The 11,430-nt window shown below is 41.8% G+C and overlaps 1 protein-coding gene across 11 annotated transcripts in view; it reads right to left on the minus strand.

Moving 5' to 3' along the window:
- LOC131105990 (eukaryotic translation initiation factor 4 gamma 3-like) overlaps window positions 1–11,288 on the minus strand; it is a 35,254-nt gene extending 23,966 nt beyond the window's left edge. For all 11 annotated transcript variants that reach the window (XM_058054608.1, XM_058054607.1, XM_058054610.1 and 8 more), the window contains exons 1-2: window positions 10,653–11,288; window positions 433–505 (exon numbers count right to left, since the gene is read on the minus strand). In XM_058054608.1, coding sequence (XP_057910591.1) covers window positions 433–505; window positions 10,653–10,816 — 237 coding nt within the window. In that variant the 5' untranslated portion in view covers window positions 10,817–11,288. The remainder of the gene's footprint in view (window positions 1–432; window positions 506–10,652) is intronic.
- Window positions 11,289–11,430: the final 142 nt, after the last annotated feature.

An 11,430-nucleotide genomic window follows, 5' to 3' on the forward strand; every position in this document is an offset into this window, starting at 1 on the left:
TGATGGGGTGGGGGAGGGCCGGTTGTATAGAATCCGTAACATGAGGGGAAAAGCAAACCCCTCGTCCTCCTTGCACGGCACTTGCACAACACTTTACACCACGGGCGCCACTTTCATCGTAAAACCTTAGTGATTATCCACCATACTCTCAAACTCATCAGGTCCCTGCAGCTGAATGCACATTTGGTTTGAATAAACAGGAATCCAGATTGCTCAACTTTAATTGCAGCACAGAGTGAACAATACCCATCTGCAAAATGAGCCATGCGGCGATGCATAGTTATACTCAAAAATACACAATCATGATCAGTAGAATAGAATATATGTTACTGATAAAGTACCAGTGTTCTGTTTAATTTTAGTGTGAAATGTGGCATCAAACACAGCTGAATACATACAGGTGTGTGTGTGTGTGTTTTTGTGGAGACTCACGCTATAGACGGCAGCCACGCCAGGCTGTGTGGAGAAGATTCTGTCATCCAGTGATTGCGGAACCCGGGGAATTCTGGAAAAGTGCATTTTAAGGAAAACTGGGTGTTGTGATACATGCAACTGTTTGGGTCTTTCATTCATGAGGCTTTCAAACAAGCGTGAGACTTTAATTGTTACAAACAGCAAAATTGAAGCCCCATGAGGAGATTTGGTACTCTGAGTGGGGAAGTTGTAAGTCTGCAGAAATGACACACATTCAATATATTGTCCATGATAGCGTAGACTTTTATACCCAAAAGGGATTTCCTCTGAGCTGAACAGCTTGCAGACTTTCATTTCAAGGATTCCCCAAATGCCCCGCCCCACGAAACAAGCATCCCTCTCTGAGAGTACACCATGTACCTTTTACTGTAAGTGTTAGAGGGAAAATGTGAAATGGATTTTAGGACAAGCTGGGGTAAAGGTTCAAAGACTAAAAGGATAAACTATTGTGCCTGTGGCGGACATACTATAATTAACCAGTAAAATGTCCTGTTATGACTTGTTCACATCTAGAATGAATTTGAACAGATGCCAAGCACCGCTTTGAATGGGCAGATAGGAGAGGTTAGTCCTCGAAGTCACATGACTTTGGGGAAACCAAAGTTCTGGCTGTCCTTCCTTCTGGCCCGAGTCATGCCTCGTTGTTCTCCCAGGCATTCATCCCCATGCAACCACCCGTCTATGAACAAGGCGGACTCAAAGTAAAGACAGCCACAAATAATAATATAAAAATATCCTTATCTGTCCAAATTGGGCACAAAATTTGACCATTTGTTGGTATTAGATTTTAGTGTAAATCAATCCATGTACAGAGTCTAGTCTAGCCTGAAAATGTTGTCTCAGGTGATAACATCTACAGTATTTTAAAAATCTGGGTTCACTCCGTTTTGTGCAATAATTTCCCCTTAATCATTTCTGTAAATGTGAGTGTGTGTAAAGGTGGCATCGTATTTGGGCACACTTCTGGGAACTGACTGTGATGTCTTGGCCGGTGAAGCCCACATTTCCCAGCCTCCAAATTGCTTGTGATTCACATGGTTATGTTTTTTCAGCAGCAAACAAACCCTTTTTTGGGGGGCGGGAGGTAAATTTCCTCAACCCTTTAACTGCCCGACTGGCAAATAGGAATCCTTTATACTATTTTTTTCTTTTTGTGTAGAGCCTTAACACAACAGGGCCATCCCAAATGGGCATGTCCACGACAAAGCATCCCATTTCTGATACAATTTGTCACAGAGCTGATACAATGATTTGGACAAGATTTTAAGACCAGTTTTGCACTGTTGGATTTTAAGGAGGTTAAGTAGAGATTTAAAATGCAAAAAGAAGAAATGGGAGTGAGGCAATTTTTTTTTAGTTATTTATTGCAAGCAAGCATTTCAGTTTATCAAATGTTTGGGACCACAACCTTTAAAAGCCAAAGAAATGGCAAAAATGTGGATTCAATGTAATTTTCTGTCAAGCATTGACACTGTCGTGATCTCTTGATGGCAAAGGCAAAAATTATTTCTCTCTGTAAATCAATGATTGCTGCTGAGGTTGGACACATTTTAAACTTAAAAAGATTCTGACCCCGGACTCACACGGAATCCGTTGCAGCTCTGGTCCTGAACCAGTCCAGCTTGCCGCAAAGTACCACCAACATTGACTCTGGTAGATACAACAGCGAGCTCCGCTCAGGCTTTTTTTTTTTTTTTTTTTTTACAACCTCAACGGCCTCATCTCCAAAGCCAAAACATTACCTTTTTGGAATTTGCACGAGAGAGACATTGAAAGGTGAAAGAAAGTGTTATTCTTTGATGAGAATAAGTGTAACCTTGATGGTAGTGATGAGTGATACCGATTTTGTTTACGATGTGAGTAAAATTAAGGCTGGTATCTACAATATCGCACATTCACTGTGTGTATTTCATATCATAACATAAAAAGACATATGCCAATTAATTAAATAGCTACTTAAATACCATTAATTTAAAGAAAATAGTAAATTAACAGTTAAGTTAAAGAGGAACTGCACTTTATTGGGGGGAATATATTTCTTGAGCATTGTAGTGCAAGAAAACAGAGTTAATATGAGCTAGCCAACAATGGACGTCATGGGAAGTACCTATTTTTACATAACTGACTTCTATATTAGCCAAGCTACTGCGATATTGTAATCGTAGCAGCTATATTTATCTGGCGGACTAACATGACGCCTGGCGAGCCACTAGTCTCAGCATCACTCACAGATGGATTCTGTCAGGATTTTTTTTCCCTGTTGCTGTATCTATGCTGCTGTTATTGATCAAAGTAGCATAAGCTATATGGGCAATGTGAAATCAAAGCACCTAAGAAAAACTCTCAGTCTGGCCTCTCTGACATTATCTCCAAGGCCTAACATGTAATGTCCGTCTGATGGACTTATTCCTGATCCCATCCATCCTGGTCACTCCCAATGTGAACCTCAGCATCCTCATTTCTGCTAGCTCCAGTTCTGCTTCCTGTCTTTTCCTCAGTGGCACTGTCTCTAGGCCAAACAACATGGCCGGTCTAACCACAGTTTTGTATACCTTTCCTTTCATTTTAGCAGAAACTCTTCTATCACTCATCACGCCTGACACTTTTCTCCACTCGTTCCATCCTGCCTGCACACGCTTCTTCACCTCCTTTTCACAATCTGCATTGTTCTGAACTGTTGACCCCAATTATCCACCTTTTGTATCTCTTGTCCCTGTCACCTCACTCTTCCACTTGGGTTCCTCTCATTCACACACATAATCTTCATTCCTCTCCTTCCTAGTGCAAACCTCCACTCTTCTAGTATCTCATCTACCTTTGTCCTACTCTCACTACAAATCACAATGTCATCTGAAAACATCATAGTCCATGGAGATTCTTGTCTAACTTCATCTGTCAGCATGTCCATCAGCATAGCAAATAAGAAGGGGCTCAGAGCTGATCCTGATGCAGACCCACCTCCACCTTGAACTCTTCTGTCGCACTTACAGCACATCTTACCACTGTCTTACAGTCCTTATACATGTTGTTCCATGATGTTCCAGTTCATAATATCCACCTGACAAAAGACTTCTTCCAGAAGCATCACTTAATTTGGACCATCCTGCGTGTTGTTACTCCAATTTAAATCCAACTGAGAACATTTGGGGATGGATGGCAAGGGAAATTTACAAAAATGGACATCAGTTCCCAATAATGGATGCCCTCTGTGAAGTCAACTTCACCACCCGAGCAACAGCCCCCCAAAAAAACTGGCAAGAAGCATGCTGAAACCAATTTTTTAGGCGATTAACAACAATGGCACAGCTTTTCATTACTGTCATTTTCTCAATTTTTTTCATTTTCATCAGCTGATTAACAGCATATTTCAGTTTAATTACCATTACAATGTTTGTTTGCAATAAATTTCTTCTTTTTGCATTTCAAAGCTACTTAGAACCTCCTCAAAATCCAGTACTGCAAAATGTACATTCTTGCATTTTTTTTTAACTGGTCTTAAAAACTTGTTTAAATTACTATCAGCTCTGTGACAAATTGCTTTACTTACAACCTGCTTAAGATCCAACAGTGCAAAACGGAAATTTTTGATGTTTTTTCCCCAACTTGTCATAAAATTTTGCCACCATTTAACACCGATATTGCAGCCTTGCATATCGTTCCGATACATATTGCAATCAGATATCAGCACTAATCATGCATGTTTTTATTTTGTAGTGAAATGATTAAGTGATATTACTCATAGAACAATAATCAAGCAAGTATGAGAAAAATGGACACATTCACTTCTTCATGTATCTGGGGTATAGTGTAGACAGCGTTGCAGCTAAAGAGGGGTAGCACCTTAAAAAAAACAAATTAGTGTTGTGAAGCTACGACCATAATCAATCAAATAATCACACACACAAACACACACAAAAAGAAAGCTATCCATGCAACTAGCATAGGAGACCATGCCAGTATGACGCAGGCTACCTGGAACTCTCCAAAGCAGAGAAAACACAAAACGAGGCACAGGAAGTGAGCGGAGATGTCCCAGATGGTGCAAACACAAACGCTCTCTCTTCGTGCTGGCCCACTCGCCTATCGCTCATTCTTCCCCAAACACACATGGAGATGGAGACACACACACACACACATGCACGCACACACACACAAAGTGGTGCTAACAAAGCTTTCACTGCCTGCTTCGGCAGCACACACAATGGGTGCTACCTTGGTGAACTCAACTCTCACATTTAATTTGTGAAAACATGGCAAACTTTCAGAATGATAAGGGAGTCGGTTGCATCTGGGCTTTCATTCAGGTTTTCAATATATAATGTGAGAAGACGAGAAATGAATGTACTGTGAAATAAAAAATGAGAGTTGCGAATACCAGCATTTTGTTAATGTTCTGGTAAAAGAAGCATATTGGCTTTGCTTGAAATAAGGTTTGAAAATAAATGTTACAATAAAAAAAACATGGTGATGCCTAATATAGCCAGTACTACATTTAAACATTTACACTGCATGTACGTATGTGATCAGTATTGGTATTGGCCAATTTCACTCATGGATTATCGGTATCATTAGCATAAAATCCTGATCGGAGCATCCCTAGTTAAAACTATAGAAATCAAAGACTGAAAAACAGCTTTAGCTAGTGCCACCGAAAGATCACCAAAAGTGATGAGAATGCACCCCCGGTAGTTCCAATCTGCCCGTGTCCATAATTTCACATCTTTCATGCCAATAACTGATGAAGCCTTGAAAAATGTCCACGTCTCAGTCAGTAGCACCTGAGGCATCATCAAAGTCAGGGAAGGGAGCCCAAATATAGTCGTGATAAATAGCATCTCAAACATGTTTAAACTTACAGCAGTTCCCACTTATTCGTCCAGGTCTGCAAGAGCGTACATAACATAGAACATATTGTTCCGATTTAGCACGTTTCCTGCAGAATGGCAATCACTAAAAGAAAAAAATATATATTATACATCGGCCAGACTGGATAATGTCAACAAAAGGCACATCATCATCTGCTTCAGATTTTCAGGTAGGAAATTAAAAGGTTGAAAACAGCAGCCACGAAAATGTTAAACAGCTTATTTCTAAAAGTAACCATGCCAACTATTAGCCAGAACATTAATAATGAACACAGACTCCACCAGGTCTTGTTTTTGTTTTCCAACACATCCCATAATTATCATAAAAAAGAAGACCCCAGGAATGCGAACAAGGCGACAGCCAAGTCAACAATGACTAGCGTGATTTTTATTTGCATTGAGCTCAGTGCAGTTTCTGTTCGATGAGTGTGCAGGAAGTCGCCTCTCTCTGGAAAGAACTGTCCTGTATGCTGGCTCATAACAGCTCAGCAGTTTATTTATAACTTCCCCTCAGTGAGTATGCGTGAGAATATTTTCACAAACACACCTGCCTTTAAGTACGCTAGTGCAGCTTGTATATATGTATATCACTTGGCCTCATACTTGAACATGACAGCACGTCTGACTTGCTCGCATAATGAAAATTAGCAATGGTAACTACTGTGTTGGCTGGATTTCCGCTACACGGCACGAGTGACACAATTCTGATATTTTATTCCCTCTTGTGGTATTTATTTCGGATCTGTGTCATGGCAGTATAAGCAGTGGGTAAAAATCAGCCCTAAGAGTCATAAGATCTCATGTCACAAAATCTTGCGAGATTAAAAACATCACAAGATTTCTCTTTCACAAAAGACACTCAAACACCACACGGCGGCGCCATTATTACAGACCTAAAGTTTGACTCCATAAGTCTGATTTAGTTGAAATTTCTCACAGCTCAACATGTAATTTAAGTCCGTTCAGACGAATTACCACTAATCTTGGTACATACGTACCTTTAGGGAACTAACTGTCACGATAATCAATAGATGTATTAAACGCTGGGTTACAGTATGTTTCGGTTAACCACAATGAGCGCCAGAGGGCTCCCTTTGGTAGACATGCAACGCTTCATACCTTTGCTTTTATTTTAAATCAGTCTGGCAATATCACACCATCCGACACAGGTGCGTCTATTTTTGCTGTATAGACCCCGCGCTCATTGATGGGTGACGAACGATTATCTTATACGACGCAAAACATCAGTTTTAAAAGGACAACATAAGAAAAGGCATGGCGCTCAATATCAACTACTTTCGATTTTGATGATGTGTTAATTAGACATAATCACGTGTCCTTTTGTTTCGCTAGCACAAGTACCCAACGCTATGTCTATCTTGTTTTTCAAAAATATTCCAAAAATGAGCAAAGGAGCAATAGAGCTTCACTGATGCTTCTAATGTGAACTGAGCTTTTGAAATCTATGCGCGTAAAACGCTACAAGATCGTTATGAGTTCCCTTGTAGCTCGTCATTGATTTGGCACAGTATTTAAACAATTAGCAGTAGTTCTTAAGTATAAATTAGCTGCAGGTTTCAAAGTCCAAAGTTTCACAATGGAAATCACTGAACAGAAAAAATGAGGATTTTTCAGTTTGTTTTGAATCTTCTGGAACGGATTAATGACACTAACCAAGGTTCCACTGTAAATGGAAGTCATGTTGCTCAGGTTAAAGAACTATTATTCTAAGATAAGGGCTAGGTGGCCTGGGAAAAAGGCGACGGTTTCTCAACTGGGCCTGCAGCAAACTGAGGTGAGTTGGAATGAAATAAGGAGAAGGGAGGGGGCTTTGGCAAGGCTGGCTGACCTGGGCCTTTGTTGGTAGATTGTGGGAAGCGCCACCTTGGCCTCTTGTACTGAATGCTAAGCAGTGCCACCATTGTCTGGCTAGCACGGCAGCAGACGCATGCGCTGGGTGTTCCTCCAGCAACCAAGAACAGTAACAGACCAAAGACACACACAGTCAGGCACCGCACTGTCGTGTCACTCCACATCCTGCAAGTGACCTTTTAGGAGTAAAGAGGTCAGTTTAGAAGGTGACATTTAAGATGCTTAAACGTGAACATTTAATGTAGTGGTGCGTGGTGAAGTTAGTCCATCACAACACAAAGTTAAACTACATACTAAAGACATTTACTGGTAATTTGTGCTAACAATAACAGCGCTAACCCGGCTGCAGAGTACAGCATGATTGCTATTTTATTCTCCGGGTACACCGGTTTCATCCCACATTCCAAAAACATGCTAGGTTAATTGGCGAGTCCAAATTGTCCATAGGTATGAATGTGAGTGTGAATGGTTGTTTGTCTATATGTGCCCTGTGATTGGCTGGCCACCAGTCCAGGGTGTACCCCGTCTCTTGCCCCAAAGACAGCTGGGATAGGCTCCAGCATGCCCCACGACCCTCGTAAGGATAAGCGGTAGAAAATTAATGAATGTATGAATATCCTATTTTATTTCAGTGGCTCATTTCCTATAAGATTGTTAACATTTTAATAAAACTTTGCACACATATTTGGCTTTGACTTTTGTCTAAATTCAGTTTATGGAAAAAATATTGAGATATATATCATATATCAATATTCTACCTATACATATACGTATCAAGATATGAGTTTTTGTCCACGTCGCCCAGCCCTAATCAGTGGGTCTCAACTCCTGTAAAGTTAGGTTCGGTAGCTATTGGAAGTCCCACTGAGCACTCGGGAGTGTGACCAACCACAGCGGAGTGGGTGTGCCTGGAGGTGGGCCATAGGTGGAATGAATTAAAACAAGACTGTTTTTAAGGGAAGCGGAACATTCAAAAAAATTCTGGAAGCTCTAGAAAGCTTTCTGTGCTGGTTATTATGTGTAGCTGCTTTATAGGAGTCAACAACTCTTACAAAGGGCCGAAAAATGAGTTGGAAGAGGTAGGTCTGTGTCTATGGTCAGTACTCGCGCATGAGCACCAATTCTGGATGTCTGTTGGTTATTAATGATAACAACCTTGCATAACAAAAATAAACAAACACGGTATAACAATCCACAAGTCCAAGCTCAAGGTTACTTTTTTGCAGCAACAGTCATCATGTACACACACACACACTTTAGCACAGGTCCAAAAACTGATATGGATCCTGAATTGTGAATATTGATGGCTGATCGAGTTCGGCTTTGGGTTATAACAAAAGCTAAGATGTGTTACAAAAAAAGAAAGAGGTTCAAGGGGAACTCATATTAACTGCACAGAAAAGGGAAAGAAATATGTGGATTGAGAATGATGGGCAAAATTCCAAAAAACTGCTGTTTCTGACGCATTCAAATTGTTATATGCAGTATTCTACACTGGTCTCTAGGTGTCAGTAGCTGAAACATAAAAGCAGCCTTGATTGCCGCAGCAACAGGCTTTTATTGCAGGTTGGAATTATCTAAGAACAGGCACAATAATAACCTATCATCCATTTTCCTCCACTTATCCGGGCTCGGGTCACGGGGGCAGCAGTTTCAGTCGGGAATTCCAGACATCCCCATCCCTGGCCACATCTTCCAGTTCCCCAGGGAGGACAACAAGGCATTCCTGGGCCAGTACAAGTACTCCAACCATACTGCTAGCTTTGTTTACATAACATTACGCACCGCTTATCCACAGGCTACAGGACCTCTGAAGTGACATAAAAATACGGTCACCGCTTTAAAATGTAGCAACCTTTCAAGTTAACTAGTTAGGCTGTAATGTATTTATTCTAGACTTAAGAATAGGTCAGCGTGGGGAAGAATATTAGAATATATATATTTTTTTAAAGTTATAATCAGCCAAAGTCAACTAGGATACAGCTTTTTCGTTTTTTCCTCAGCCGTGATAGCACTAGGGAGCGTTTTTCGAACCGCGATGTAGCGAGGCCCGACTGTATATGTATTAAGTGGATAAAATGTACAATGGGCTTCTTGATAAACAACTGCTTATCATTAAAGTTGCGGACACACAAAACAAAGTGATCGTGGGGGTTCCCAGTAGGACTATTAATAGCCATTTTTTAAAAAATTGTAGATTTTCACAGACACTGCCAATACACCTTTGTGACGTATAGATGCAAAATGGTAAAATATGGAAGGATAAGTTAATACCACAACATCTCAGCAAAAACAGGAAGTATCATATACAAAATAAAAGCACCCTCATACATAATGACATGCAAAAACCCACACTGTAATATGCATGACATGACCCAGTAATAAAGAACAAGGTAGCGGTCTTAGGTTTCCCAAGCACTGCTCACACATCACTTTAACAGCACATGTCTTTGGTTTGACTCCGATGCAGTTTGCTATATCTAAAATTTCCCACGATTTTAGTGAAAAACGTGCCAGATCCAAATCCATTAAAAACCTACATTCCCTGACTGCCAGAAGAACCAGTGAACATCATGACTTGTTCCACTATCTGTCTTAGTGCCACCTTGCTGTAACTATAAGAATAGACGACAAAAGTGCAGTCATTGACCAAATGTAGGTTAGTCTGTCTCGTTGTAAACACCTTCCCAGGTAAACAGGCCAACGTGTTAAGACACTTAGCACAATACTGCGTGTTAATGGGTGACAAAACACGGTCACGGCAGTGTGACATAACTAAACGGCAATTAAGCGAAAAAGAATAAAACATTTAATCGCCATGTCAAACCGAACAACGTGTTATAATGTGCACTTGTAATTGCGACTTGTCACTTACTGGTTTATCCGCCTGACAGCTAACAGGCCCCGTCAAGGTGCGTTCTAGTGGATAATGTTCAATGGGAGGGGAAGTGCAATCCCCCAAAAGCTGGGCCTTATTTAGCCCAAAATATTAAACACTCACGGAGATGCAGTTAGGTGTGCTGCGAAGTTGAATTGGCACATTTACGCGGCTAATGCACCTTGCTAGCTACCCAGCCATTAACAGCGAACAAAGCCGGCGCCGGTAGCCGGTGTCAGAAATGACGAAAGCCCGCTTCAACCAACAATGTCAACTGCTTTGACACACGTCCACACATTATCAGGCACCACATGAACACTTAAGCGGCTACGGGTGCGACAGGGCCTGTCGTTTTCAGGCAAACTCCCCAGAAACAACATTTAGAAACCGGCTTGCGACGCTAGCGTTAGCATACCTAGCAGGCTAGCTATTCGCACCCCCCTCCCCATCCCAGCAACACCATCAGCATCCAGCCACCACTATCACACTTAAATAAGCATGTCTGATGCTGTCAACAGACATATTAATAAAGCAGTTCATGTTACCGTGCAGCAAAAGGATACTGAGTCTGCGGTACAGCGCCGGGCTGGGGGGCTGCCGGGGCTCCCGGCGGCAGAGACACGGAGGTCAGGGTAGCCCGCAGTTGACTCGACGGAGAGGGGCCGCTTCCAGGTCCGCTAGCAGCGACAGCGGCGGGTTTGGGGACTACTTTGGGTGGCAAACTCATCGTAAAAAAACAACCATCAACACATAAAAACAATTGCCTAATAATAAGAAATAGAAAAAAGCAAGCGTCGCTTAGCTTGCACACATTGGAGCAAGCCTAGTGGATTGTTGAAGGAGGCAGGCCCCAAACCCCTCAACGAAGCGGGATAACGAAGCTCAAATAGTAACACAAATCTTTCCCTTTTTCATGGAAAGTCGCTGCTCGGATCAGCGGTGCTGTTCATGGGGACGGTGGGAGGTTTTTAGCCTCCCTCGCCCGTCCGGAGCCTCTCTGCGGATCCCGGCCGGGCTCACTCCTTTTCCCCAAAAGAGAGAAAAAACGAAAATAGTAACAGCCACGGTCTTCAACCTCCCGCGGAGATCTACCTCTTCTTCTCGTCGGGAGTATTTTTTATCATTTTTGTCCTCACAATCATCAGAGACTTGGCCAACATGGCGCAGCTTCCAGCAGTCCGGGTAGGACAGATGATTCGGCAATTCTCGGCCAATTACGGATTCGCTCGGCTAATCAACCGAGCGATGGTCTGTGCTCGTTTCCATACTGCACATATGATCTATTTCTGTACAATGACACACATTTTAACCTGAAATATTGTTGAATTTCATTATCTGGTA

Source organism: Doryrhamphus excisus, chromosome 18 (assembly GCF_030265055.1).
Source record: "Doryrhamphus excisus isolate RoL2022-K1 chromosome 18, RoL_Dexc_1.0, whole genome shotgun sequence".
NCBI lineage: Eukaryota > Metazoa > Chordata > Actinopteri > Syngnathiformes > Syngnathidae > Doryrhamphus > Doryrhamphus excisus.